The sequence below is a fragment of the Neolamprologus multifasciatus genome, unplaced genomic scaffold, assembly GCF_963576455.1.
Source record: "Neolamprologus multifasciatus unplaced genomic scaffold, fNeoMul1.2 chr03_unloc_1, whole genome shotgun sequence".
NCBI classification, from domain to species: domain Eukaryota; kingdom Metazoa; phylum Chordata; class Actinopteri; order Cichliformes; family Cichlidae; genus Neolamprologus; species Neolamprologus multifasciatus.
Genome location: NW_028181971.1, coordinates 976,209 through 990,064, shown reverse-complemented (window position 1 = coordinate 990,064; position 13,856 = coordinate 976,209). Strand labels below are relative to the sequence as shown.

At 41.3% G+C, this 13,856-nt stretch overlaps 1 protein-coding gene across 7 annotated transcripts in view; it reads right to left on the bottom strand.

Annotated features, from left to right (window-relative positions):
- LOC146490521 (protein NLRC3-like) overlaps positions 1-13,856 on the bottom strand; it is a 170,905-nt gene that overhangs the window by 30,201 nt on the left and 126,848 nt on the right. For all 7 annotated transcript variants that reach the window (XR_014872701.1, XM_085153064.1, XM_085153059.1 and 4 more), the window contains 3 exons: positions 11,196-12,984; positions 5,682-5,855; positions 5,284-5,457 (listed from right to left, as the gene is read on the bottom strand). Coding sequence is in view for 6 of the 7 variants with exons in the window: in XM_085153064.1 (XP_085009190.1) it covers positions 5,284-5,457; positions 5,682-5,855; positions 11,196-12,984 (2,137 nt within the window). In the remaining variant the exon portion in view is untranslated. The remainder of the gene's footprint in view (positions 1-5,283; positions 5,458-5,681; positions 5,856-11,195; positions 12,985-13,856) is intronic.

Here is a 13,856-nt window from a genome sequence, read left to right as displayed (position 1 = left end):
TCCGGCACCCCGTACAGTCTGAGCGACTCCCTCCTCGAGTAAGCCTCCAGTGATGTTAGTTTTGTTTGAAACTTTTCCTGCATTGTTAGTATCTCAGACAAAATCTCGTCTGTGTTCTGGAGCTTTTCTTTGTGTTCAGCAACCCTGGTTTCCACATCGTTAAGCCGCACATTGGCTTTATCCAACTCACCCCTTATTTCCAGCAGTTGTGCTTTCGTGTCTTTTCGAAATTCTTTCACCTCTTTCCCAATGCCTCTCAGTTTTTTCAGTATCAGCGTCACACTTGCTGGGTCATCCTCATCTTCTGTCCCAGAATCCTCGCGGCTAGGAGTGGGAGAGTGGCCCCGGCTAGCCCCATAGGGGCTAACGTTAGCCCCTTCTGTTAGCTGCACGTTGTCATCTTCCACGTTTTCGAACATTAACTTCTTAGCTCTTTTGTTCTTTCTGGACGTCATTTAGGCCCCTTTTTCCTCTTTATGTGCACTTAGATAGTGTATTGATTAACTTGGGGCAGTTTTAATAAGTTTCGGTCGAGAGCTCTCTTACTAGGTTGCCATCCCCACGAGCGCCGGAACCGGAAGCCTTGAATAAAATGTTAAATTGGTTCATTTTAAAAAACAAAATATCTTGAGGCTGGGCTTGAGGAACGAGGCTGAAGCTCAAAGGCCACAGTGACTGACAGCTGCGAGTAAAGTGACTTGAATCCTTGTTGACTTACAGGCAATCGGACGATTACAGAGAAGGCAGGCAAGCACTACATGTTTCTGTTACTTCATGGTATACTAGTTGTCACCGTTTTAACACTTGGTTCTTATGTTTCTTCTGTAATATTTTGAATTAATGTTCACTGATCCCTAGAAGGTTCGACTTATACTGGGATATACACTTAGTACTTTAAAGTTAAGGTTATATGGAGTTTCTATGTAGCAGGAGTTTGGGCTAGGAGGTTGAAGTTGTTGGGAATATACTGCGGTCACCTTAGTTCAGAAAGGGGACCTAGTGGGTGGGGTGGGGGGAACTATGGCCCCGAGTTATTGTTCCTGTGTTTGTTTGCTTTGGTTGTATGTGGGTTTGTTTGTTTTTTTTTTGTTTTGTTTTGTTTTTTTTTTGTTTTGGGGTTTTTTGTTTTGTTTTCTCTTGTCCCCTCCCATGTACGGTCATCTTGTCATTGTCACCAGATTTCAGTAAAACATATATATGGCTAGTTATAGCACTAACAATAGTACTATTAGATTCTTGTCTTGGAATGTGAAAGACTTGAACGGTCCGGTAAAGAGATCTCGGGTTCTCAGCCACTTAAAACATCTCAGTGCAGATGTAGCTTTTCTCCAGGAGACTCATTTGCGAGTCGAAGATCATAAAAGACTTAAACCTTCATGGATCGGTCATATGTTTCACTCAAACTTTGATATTCGAGCCAGAGGAGTGGCAATTTTAATTAGGAATGAGATACATTTTTCTCTCACTAAATTGATTGCTGACAAAAATGGACGATATCTTATTGTTGTAGGGACCCTCATGAATAACCCAGTGGTTTTAGTGAACGTCTATGCCCCAAACTTTGATAACGCTCTGTTTGCTAATAATCTTTTGAGGATGATTCCTGACTTAAATACACACCTCCTGATATTCGGAGGTGATTTAAACTGCGTTATTGACCCAGCTTTAGACAAATCTGCCACTGGCTCTAAAGCATCATCTGCTATGTCCAGGGCTTTCTCACACTTTATGACCCAAAATGGATACATTGATCCTTGGAGGTTTTTTAATCCCCAAGCCAGAGAATATTCCTTTTTTTCAAATGTTCATTACACATATTCTCGGATCGATTACTTTTTTATACATGGCTCCATGGCTTCTAAGGCTTGCAACTCTGAATATCTCCCGATTGTTATATCTGATCATGCTCCATTAGTCCTGGATATGGCTTTGTCTCCTGGCTATAGACCTCAGCACCCATGGAGGTTGAACTCTCTTCTTTTGTCTGATTCAGCTTTCTGTGACTATATCTCATCTGCAATTGATAACTTCTTAACTACGAATGAGTCTGAGGATATCTCAAATTCTCTGCTATGGAAAACTCTTAAAGCATACCTCAGGGGCCAAATAATTTCCTATTTATCTCACCTATCTAAATCAAAGAAAGCTAAGCAAAATGAACTTTCTGCCAAAATTCAAGCTCTAGACCGGCAACACGCTCAAACTCCCTCACCTGAAATATATAAGCAGCGTCTTAACCTGCAATCGGAGTTCAGTCTCCTGTCGACCCATGATGCAGAGCAATAGTTATTACGGTCCCGTGGCAACTATTATGAACATGGTGATAAAGCCTCTCGTCTGCTAGCCCACCAGCTACGTCACCAATCGGCATCTTGCCAAATTTTGCAAATTAGAAATGAATCGGGAACTTTGACTTCTGATCCAACGGAAATCAACTCAATTTTTAAGTCATTTTATAGTTCTCTGTATACATCAGAGTTCCCCTCTAATTCTATAGATATGAACCAGTTTCTTAACAAACTGGATACCCCTACAATTACAACCTCAACAGCAGCAGAAATTGATGCACCACTCACTTTGGATGAGGTTATATCATCAATCACATCCTTACAGTCTGGAAAGTCCCCTGGTCCCAATGGGTTCCCTGCCGAATTTTATAAAAAATTCCACTTAAAACTGGCCCCTTTGCTGCTGTCGGTTTTTGAGGAGTCACTGAAATGCGGCTCTCTCCCTCAGACACTAAGACAGGCTTCTATCTCATTACTGCATAAAGAGGGAAAGGATCCTACCTGTTGTGGCTCCTATCGACCAATAAGCCTTCTTAATGTAGACTTTAAAATCTTATCCAAACTGCTAGCAACCCGTTTGGAAAGAGTTCTCCCTTCTATTATATCAGACGAACAGACAGGCTTTATTAAAGGAGGACATTCCTTTTTTAATATACGGTCCCTTCTTAATATAATATACTCCAAAAATCATAGCACCGTCCCTGAGGTGGTGATCTCATTGGATGCTGAAAAAGCATTCGATCGAGTGGAATGGGAGTATCTTTTTGCAGTCTTGAGGAAATTTGGTTTTGGTGACAGTTTTATATCTTGGATTCACCTTTTATATACTACGCCACTGGCATCTGTTTGTACTAATAATGTGAATCACGTGGTACAAATCAAGGTTGCCCACTCTCACTTTTACTTTTCACTTTAGCAATAGAGCCTCTTTCTGTGACTCTCAGAACTTCGCCTCTGTTTCAAGGGGTTATTCGTGGTGGTACGGAATATAGGGTTGCTCTGTATGCAGATGACTTATTACTATATGTTACAAATCCAACAATTCATTTATCCTCTGTAATGAAAATACTTCTGAGTTTTGGCTCTTTCTCTGGGTACAAGATTAATATACAAAAAAGTGAATGTTTTCCTATAAACCCAGCTGCAAAAGAGCTTAGACAGACAGATTTTAATTTCCATTTAGCATCTTCAGGTTTTAGATATCTAGGAGTGCATATTACCAGTTCATTTAAAGCTTTGCGAACAGCAAATCTTAACCCTTTGCTGACCTATGTAAGGTTGGCTTTTCAAAGGTGGGCAAATCTTCCTGTATCACTTCTTGGCAGGATTAATATTATAAAAATGAATATTCTACCTAAATTCCTCTATATTTTTCAGTGTATCCCATTGTTTCTACCTAAGTCCTTTTTCAAATCTGTGAATCGAATGATTTCATCATTTATATGGGCAAATAAGACCCCCAGGATTAGTATGACCTCATTACAACAGGGTAAGCTCAGTGGGGGTCTTGCTCTGCCCAACTTGATGTTTTATTATTGGGCAGCCAACATTCAGAAGTATACCTATTGGCTGACTAATCCTCAGGCTTCTTGGTGTTGCCTTGAGGCTCAATCATGTTTCTCTTCCTCACTCCCAGCACTATTATTTTCATCCCTTCCTGTCTCCCTGTTACGATTCACAGACAACCCTGTTCAAATTGGCTCTCTAAAAATATGGTATCAATTCCGGCGTCACTTCAATTCTGTCTCTGCTTCTGCTCTGACCCCAATCTGCAACAACCACCTCTTCCCCCCATCCCTGGTAGACTCCTCTTTCCGTATATGGGCAAGAAAAGGTATCAAATGTTTTTATGACTTCTTCAAAGATAACATTTTTCTCAGCTTTAGTGAACTTTGTTCTTTGTATAATTTGCCCTCGTATCATTTGTTCCGCTACTTTCAAATAAGACACTGTGCATCTTCTATCTTACCAGAGTTTCCAAGTCAACCTCTCAAGCCTTGGTGGGAAGACTTATTCCAGTTGAAGCCTCACAGTAAGGCTCTAATATCACAAATATATACTTTAATTATGGCATCGGGCAATTACTCAACCAAGAAAATTGCCTCGAGTTGGGAACAGGAACTGGGTCTTCAGTTTGTTGAAGGTTACTGGGACAAAGTAATTGACAGAATTCATTCTTCAGCCTCATGTGCAAGACTCTCCCTTATTCAGTTTAAGACGGTATACAGATTACACTTCTCAACATCTAGATTATCTAAAATATACCCCAGCATACCTGACCTGTGCAACAGATGCAACACCTCCCCCTGTGATTTAAGTCATATGTTTTTTGCCTGCGCGTCACTTCAATTATACTGGACTTTTTACTCTGAAGTGCTCTCTCATGTTTTGAGCGTTACTCTCAAACCATGTCCACTAGTTGCCATTTTTGGTGTTTCTGAGGACGCCACCCTAAACCTTAGTCGTAAGCAACTGGATATTATCGCTTTCACTTCACTGCTGGCACGGCGTTGAATTTTGCTGTCCTGGAAAGCTCCTCACTCTCCAGCCTGATCACGTTGGCTGGAAGATGTTATGTTCTTTTTAAAAATGGAGAAAATAAAATTTAGACTCAGAAGAAATGTTAATAAGTTCTCACAGATGTGGCAGCCTTTTATCATTTACTTTAACTCATTGAAAACACTTACAACAGACTAAACTTTTGTACCACAGGGTTCCCTTTTGTTATGGTTTTGGGAGGGAGTTAATTTGTTTTTTTAATTATTAGTTTGTTTGTTTGTTTTTTTGTTGTTTTCTGTGTGTGGGTTGTTGTTTTTTTTGTTTTTCTTCCTTTTTTCCTTTTTCTTTTTTCTGTTTTATTGTTATCATCCTAATCTTAATGGCCTAATTTGTTTTGATATATGTCTTTATATCGGTTGGTACTTGCTTTATTGGGCCTGATATGTCAAATTACATGTGCAAAACTTTATAAATAAAGAGGGAAGAAAAATCTGACCTCAGAGTATTTAGTTTACAGTTTAAACTTTGTAGTCCAGCAGACAGAAACTTCACTCCTGAATCCTGCACATTTTTGATACTCAGGTCCAGCTCTGTCAGAGTAGAGGACTGAGAGCTGAGCATTGAGGACACAGCTTCACAGTTGTCCGCTAAAAGTTCACAGACGTTGAGTCTGAAAATGAAAACATGAACAAAGACTGATGTTAAAGTGTAATCAGGGTGCAATAACTAATCTTATATTTTAAGAATCCTTGTTGTTTTATGCTGAGCAGATGTGGTACGAAACAACAGTAAATTGATCAAGTTTACCTTTACTGTTTAAATTGCTGGATTTATTTTCTCAGTTAAAAACAAAACAAAACAAACAAAAGAAAAAAGAATACAAATCGGTCAGACCTCAGAATATTCAGTTTGGTGTGAGGACTCTCCACTGCAGCAGACAGAAGCTTTACTGCTGAAGCCTTCAGGCTGTTGGTGCTCAGGTCCAGCTCTCTCAGACTACAGGACTGGGAGCTGACAACTGACAACAAATGTTCACAGCCTCTCTCTGACAGGTTACAGCTGCTCAGCCTGAAAAAATAACAACAACAACAAAACAATAATATTTATTATCAAATAAAATCTCTTTATATGTTGAACATAAGTAATCAAATGTGTACAAATGAGTACACTACAATGCACAATTAAATAAAAAAAGTTCAAGAATTTAAGTGTAACAGAAGAAAAATATTTCAAATTAAACACAATTATTCCAATGTATGTAAATGGAAACCAGTGAAGAGCAGCTTAATTTAGTGACAGTAGTTCAGTGTGTGCTGGCACAGGCCTGTGAGTACTCCAGTATTACAGTTACTACAGTACTGCTGGTCACTTTATTAATTCTAATATGTGTATTACTGTAAATGTAGTTATAAATAATGTATCACATCCTGGACTTGGTGCAGACTCTCGTTTCATTTTCTGTCTAAAAGCTGCTTTGGCTCATTCCCCTTTAACGCCCCTCTCTCCCTAAGGGCCAACTTTATTTTGATTGGATGATTTCATAAAGCAAACTGAAGGGCAGTAGCCAGTTATCATGAGCTCCATCTCCTCCACCTTCTGGTTTAGAAATTATAAGAAACTGTAAACCTCATAAAAACTCGTCTTGATGCATGCTCAATCACCCAGGTTAGTAAATCCCAAAAGTTGATTCTGTTCATCTGGACGTAGCGCTTTCAGTGGGAGAAACGTTTCGTCACTCATCCAGGTGACTTCTTCAGTCTCAGCTGACTGCAGGTTTCCAACCCTATAAAAAAGGACATTTGCATAATGACTTAAACCAGCCCACTGAAGGAACAATAGGCTGGGAGGTCAGTTCCTTGACCATTAGGTTTCAGTCATTATGCAGATGTACTTTTTATAAGATTGGGGAAAGCTGCAGTCAGCTGAGCCTGAAGAAGTCACCTTGATGAGTGACAAAACGTTTCTCCCGCTGAGAACGCTACGTCCAGATGAACAGAATCAAACTGTGGGGGCTCATAAAATCATGATTAGAAATCTTCTCAGATGTATTTTTACATTTTAGATCCACAGCTACAAAGTTCACAGCAGGACGTCTCTGTTCAGTAATTATTATGCCCATTACCTGCAAACTGTGAGGTACGCAGGTAATGTCAGGTAAACACTAGCTGTCCGAATCTCTTCCTATTAAATGTGTGTATAAAGAAAATAAGCTGAAATACAGAGACTGGATGGATCTGTGCTTTGACTTTGACACCAAACATTTCTTACTGTTAAAAGGGAGTTTTTCCTTCCCACTGTCGCCAAAGTGCTTGCTCATAGGGGGTCATATGATTGTTGGATTTTTCTCTGTATCTATTACTGTACGATCTACTGTACAATATAAAGTGCATTGAGGCGACTGTTGTTGTGATTTGGCGCTATATAAATAAAATTGAATTGAATTGAATTACATCCCATTTCAGGTACCTGGAACCTGAACCTTCTCTGGAAACCTGGGACGCTGGCGGGTTTCTCTTGCTTACCTATCTGCTCATCCTCTTTCTTTCTGCTCGCATGATGATTCCCTGGTTGAGTTTGTAAAGACTTTTGCTCAGGACCTTCTTGCTGTGCGGCCAGTGCTAACCACTGTCCGCTGTATTTTTTCAGTCATTAAATCAAACCATGAAAGATCAGCTTGCTTCTCGCGATGAACCTGTCTGTTTTCGATTCCACACCAGGGTCTGCCCACTGGTAAGTTCAGGGATAAGGGTGGAGGATACTCACACAAACAAAAAAAAACCCAGATTGCAACTCCAAGTCTCTGTGCTAGTTAACCAGGCCTTTCAGGCTCTTGTTCAATCAGAACCTCATTGAGTCTGAGTTAGCGAGACAGTTAAACATCCCTCTATGCGCCCTTAATCCGCCCATTCCCACTAAGTCATTAAATAACCGAGTGTCCCCTCACATAACTCACCGCATAGAGCCTGTCACCCCTGGCAATCACAAGAAAACACCTTTTTTGCTTTTCATGCACCTCACAAACCACTCATACTCGTGTTTCCTTGGCTAGAATTACATAACCCACACTTAGACTGGTCAGGTCAGAGGGTAATCAGTTAGAGTCTGTTCTGTCATTCAAATTGCCTTGTTTCCGCCCATCCACCGTAACCTGTGGAACCATCAACCAACACTGAGACTGTTTTAGATCTCTCCTCTGTGCCCACCAAATGTCATGATCTTCAGGAAGTATTTAGCAAAAGTAAAGCGCTTTCACTGCCACCTCACAGACCACATGACTGTACCATAGAACTACTCTCTGGCTCCACCCGGCCTTCGAGCTGGCTGCATAACCTGTCTAGACCTGAGTGTGCGGCTATGGAAAAGTACATTAAGAAATCCCTCGGTGCAGGCATAATCCAACGATTGTCATCTCAAGTTGGAACTTCTTTTTTGTGGGGAAAAAGGATGGCTCTCTCTGGCCATGCATTTACTTCAGTGGCCTCAGTGATATTACCATCAAGAATAAGTACCTATTACCTCATTAGCTCTGCTTTCAGGCCATTTCACAGCGCTACAGGGTTTACAAAACCCCACCTCCGCAACGCTTATCACTTTTTCCAGATCAATCAGGCAGACAAGTGGAAGACCGTTTTAAACATGCCATTGGGGGACTATGAGTATTTGGTCATGCCGCCTGGGTTAACTAATGCTCCCGCAATGTTTCAAGATTAGTTAACGATGTCCTCCGGGACTTCCTTGACAGGTTTGTATTGGTGTATCTGGATGATATCCTCATTTTTCCCAAAACCTGCGAGGAACATCAGTCTCATGTCCATGCTATTTTTCCAACATTTGCTGGAGAATAAACCTTATGTCAAAGCAGAAAAGTGTGAATTCCATTCCTCATCAATAACTTTTTTCAGTTACATTTTGGCAAGGGGGCGGTGAAGACAGATCTGGCAAAACTGAAAGCTTTCACAGAGTGGCCTTCCCCTTGTACCCATTGTTGATTCCAGAAGCATCTCCAATGGGTTTTGGGAATAGCAAATTTTTATACACGGTTCATTTGCAACTATAGTCAGGTAGCTGCACCACTCAAGTCTCAACATGCATCTGGTCCCCCAAAGCTGAAACTGCATTCACCAAACTGAAGTATCTGTTCACCACGGCACCTTTTTGGTTCACCCTGATCACAGTAATCATTGTAAAGGTGGACACATCAGAAATTGGAGATGGGGCAGGTAAATGATGCCAAGTGAAAGAGAATGATTTGGGGGGGGGGGGGGGGGGGGGGGGTCATGCTGCTATCATGGTCTGTGTGAGCGGCTGTGGTTTCCCACTAGACTCTGGTTTCTGCCTTTGGGTGAAGCCTGGTCAGCCTGTCCATTGTCCACACCTGACAGTAATCTACTAGGCTGAATATAACATCAGCACTCTCAATAACTCTGCTAACCTCCTAATCCTCGGATCATCTACTCACCCTTGCAGTTCAGTCACGTTTTCCTGGATGCTGATCTTCTTGATTCACTCACAGCCACATTAATGCCTTTCATCTCTTAGACTTACTGGACCACTTTGCCTGGATTCAAAGCTAACAAGTACTCACCCAGACCTCACCACCTGCCTTCCCCAAGTTGCTTTCCAACTGCTGACAAGTAAATGGTAAATGGACTGATTCCTATATAAAGTTTTTCTACTCTCCCGGAGTACTCAAAGCGCTCTATACAACATGCCACATCCACCCAATCACACCCATTCTCACAAACCCTTTATCTGTACTTAGTGCTTTCTAAGTACATTCACACACATTCATACTCTGATGGATGCATCAGAGCAAGTTGGGGTTAGTATCTTGCCCAAGGATACTTGACATGCAGACTGGAGGAGCCAGGGATCGAACCACCAACCTTCCGATCAGTAGGTCAGATCAGACCAGCTTTACCTCCTGAGCTACAGAAACCCCAAGTAAGACATTGAAGATAACCTCGTTCACTTACTGTAACCTCCACCAGTGATCTTTCTGATACTGCTCTTCCTCTGTTACAGTGACTCAGATTACCATCAACCAAGACACATTTCTGGAAACCTACCATAGAGCCCACTTCATGCTCACAGCTTCAAGTACTTGACTTCCGCCATAGTTCACAGTTCATGTTAAAAATTCCAAGTGTCAAGTTCTTGTGTGTAAATAAAGCCTTCACGTCTAGTAATATTCAGTTTGTTAGGTTCATATTGAGGAGGGGTAGAGGAGGTAATCTACTTCCATAATAACAACACTGGTCCGGCCAGGTGGAGTCAAACGATGATTTTAATGACACGCGTGGGAAGACCGCCTGCTGTACGCAGACAGCGCCGATCCCCAACTTACAGAGCATAAGCAGGTGTTTTATACCTTCTGGGCTTAAATTTACTACACCCCTAAACGTCACTCAGATACAGTTCATACATAGGTTTCAAAACCACAATGACTTAGCACAGTTTAAAATAACATTGTCTCCGTCTCCACAGCAGATGCTTCCTGTCATCTGACTTTCACTTCCCGTCTGGAAAACCAAACTGTTCCTCTTTTACAGAGACAATTTTAGAGTTACAAGCAAACATGATTAACCTCTCACCTATCAATGAGATAAAGTCTACTGTGTGTTTGTGTGTGTCATCATGAACTGCACTCAGTTTCAACTTGTAACCTTTTCCACCAGACAGCACATGCACATTTAAGATTATAAAAAGCATTCAAAAGCATTTAAGATTATAGATTCAACTCAACAGTTTAACGTGGTTATAACTGCACCTGTAATAAAGGCTAATTGGGTACCAATATGTTTAAACATCTGAATGCAATATCAATACTGCAGATTGTATTATTAATGCAATGGTAATGATGATGATTATTAACAATAGCAGTAAAATATATTTCTAATCCCCCACAAGTTCCTTCACCTTTGTCTGTATTTTGGGTTCACCATGTTGTTCTGGCCACACCGAGGTAACAGATTTATATTTGAAAAACAGAGAGACATTGGGGATTGCAATAAAGATGAGACACAAACCAGACCTTAAAATAAGAACATCTGAAAAAGATGTAGGTGCAGTCTGGTAGCTCAAGTATTTGCTTTAAAAAAACAGAGTTAAACTCCTGGTTGTTGGAGACAAGTGAACAACTGGAGGATAATAAACCTGTCAGAGGGGCTGAAGGATCAGAGCTCATGTTCTTATAGGCTGGATCTGGATTGTGCTTTGATTAGAGTTAAAGACAAAAATATTTCAGAAATGCTGACATGTCCTGCTGGAGAGAAATATTTAAAGTATCACATTTGACTAAGTGACTATTTTTTAATTTTTCTTAAAAGCCAGTGTTCTTTGAACTGAGCACCTCTGATTTATTTCCCATGAATTTAAGACTGAAGCGATGAGTTCATGTTTACTTACAGAGCTTTGTTGGAGGCTTTGACCACTGGCAGCATTCTCAGAAGAGCCTCCTCTGAAGTAGAGTATTTCTTGAAGTCAAACTCATCCAGATCTTCTTCTGATGACAGTAAGATGAAGGTCAGAGCTGAGCACTGAGCAGGAGACAGTTTACCTGTGGAGAGACTTCCTGAAGTCCTGTGCTGTTGGATCTCCTCCACTAGAGAACGATCATTCAGTTCATTCAGACAGTGGATCAGATTGATGCTTTTCTCTGCAGACAGATTCTCACTGAGCTTCTCCTTGATGTACTGGACTGTTTCCTGATTGGTCTGTGAGCTACTTCCTGTCTTTGTCAGCAGACCTCGTAGGAGATTCTGATTGGTCTGCAGTGAAAGACCCAGGAGGAAGCGGAGGAACAAGTCCAGGTGTCCATTTGGACTCTCTAAGGCCTTGTTCACAGCACTCTGGTGGAGAGACTCTCTTCTAAAAAAACTAGACCACTTGGAGGTTGTTTGTTTGTCTTCCAGCAGATTGAGTCCAGAGTTGATGAAGGTCAGATGGACATGAAGAGCAGCCAGAAACTCCTGAACACTCAGATGGATGAAGCAGAACACCTTGTCCTGGTACAGTCCTCTCTCCTCTTTAAAGATCTGTGTGAACACTCCTGAGTACACTGAGGCTGCTCTGATATCGATGCCACACTCTGTCAGGTCTGATTCATAGAAGATCAGGTTTCCTTTCTGCAGCTGATCAAAAGCCAGTTTTCCCAGAGACTCCATCATCTTCCTGCTCTCTTGACTCCAGTGTGGATCTGTCTCAGCTCCTCCATCATACTTGATCTTCTTCACTTTGGCCTGAACCACCAGGAAGTGGATGTACATCTCAGTCAGGGTCTTGGGCAGCTGTCCTCCCTCTCTGGTTTCCAGCACATCCTCCAGAACTGTAGCAGTGATCCAGCAGAAGACTGGGATGTGGCACATGATGTGGAGGCTTCGTGATGTCTTGATGTGGGAGATGATCCTGCTGGCCTGCTCCTCATCTTTGAATCTCTTCCTGAAGTACTCCTCCTTCTGTGAGTCAGTGAACCCTCTGACCTCTGTCACCATGCCAACACATTTAGGAGGGATCTGATTGGCTGCTTCAGGTCGTGTGGTTATCCAGAGGTGAGCAGAGGGAAGCAGTTTCCCCCTGATGAGGTTTATCAGCAGCACATCCACTGAGGTGGACTTTCTAGGGTCAGTTAGGATTGTAGTTTTGTGGAAGTCCAGAGGAAGTCGACACTCATCCAGACCATCAAAGATGAACACAACCTGGAAGTCTTCAAAGCTGCAGATTCCTGCTTCTTTGGTTTCAGTAAAGAAGTGATGAACAAGTTCCACCAAGCTGAACTTTTCCTCTTTCAGCACATTCAGCTCTCTGAAAGTGAATGGAAACATGAACTGGATGTCCTGGTTGGCTTTGTCTTCAGCCCAGTCCAGGGTGAACTTCTGTGTTAGGACTGTTTTCCCAATGCCAGCCACTCCCTTTGTCAGCACTGTTCTGATTGGTTTATTTCTTCCAGGTGGGAGTTTAAAGATGTCTTCTTGTCTGATTGTAGTTTCTGGTCTGTCTGGTTTCCTGGATGCTGTTTCAATCTGTCTGACCTCATGTTCATCATTGACCTCTGCAGTCCCTCCCTCTGTGATGTAGAGCTCTGTGTAGATCTGATTCAGAAGGGTTGGGTTTCCTGCTTTAGCGATGCCCTCAAACACACACTCAAACTCATCCTTCAGCTTAGACTTGAGTTTAGGTTGACACCTCTGAAGAATCTCTGAATAAAAACAGTAGTTGAGATGATTAGTCTGCTATGGTCCATACATTGCTAACAACTTATATATACGTCTATTTGCATCTTAATAACTTTTGTTTAAGTCTCATTAGATGTTTGTGTAGCATATGTGTTATACTTTTGAATTTCACCAAAACATGCTCTGTTTAGTGAAATATTTAATTTTGTGTTTTAATCTCCTGCCTATGTGATCCGAGTCTGTGTGTGTTTGTGTGTGTTTGTGTGCGCTTCGTAGGCGCGTGCATGTGTGCCCGGGTCACAGCTCCTTTCAGCATGGCCGGAGGTAACTCACTGCCACGTTGCTCTCAGCTAATGAAAGTTTATTAAGACCAGAAGCTGCAATTCGAGTATAGCTGAACTGCCGCATTTTGGTCTGTTGTTAACAGACTCGTTCGGTATAAGTTTTGTAGATGGCAGATTTCACTAATTTAACTTTTTTTAATGAGTTTTAGCCCAAAGATGCAGCTGTAACGTTAACATACCATTTTTTTTAAACAGCATGCACCGTTTTCTTCTGTCAGGAGACTCACAGGCCTTTATTTCTATGTGTTGCAGGTATGGGGATGTGGTTTTTCATTGATTGCCTTTGTGGTACAGTGTTGTATTGCCTGTTGGATGGTGTTTATTATTATGATTATATTTGTGTTTAACGTTTGAATTATAAGCACCAAAAAGTTGGGTCCTGGTTATTAAGTTGAATTTGTTTGTCTGATTGTTCAATTATTTTCGAATAATTTTGTTTTATTGTTCCTATAGGTTGCTTTTGATGATTTTTCTGATATATTATTTATTTTATGCTTTTTGTTGTTTTTTGAGAGCTTAATTGAAAATTTTAAAACAATTCATTGTATGTG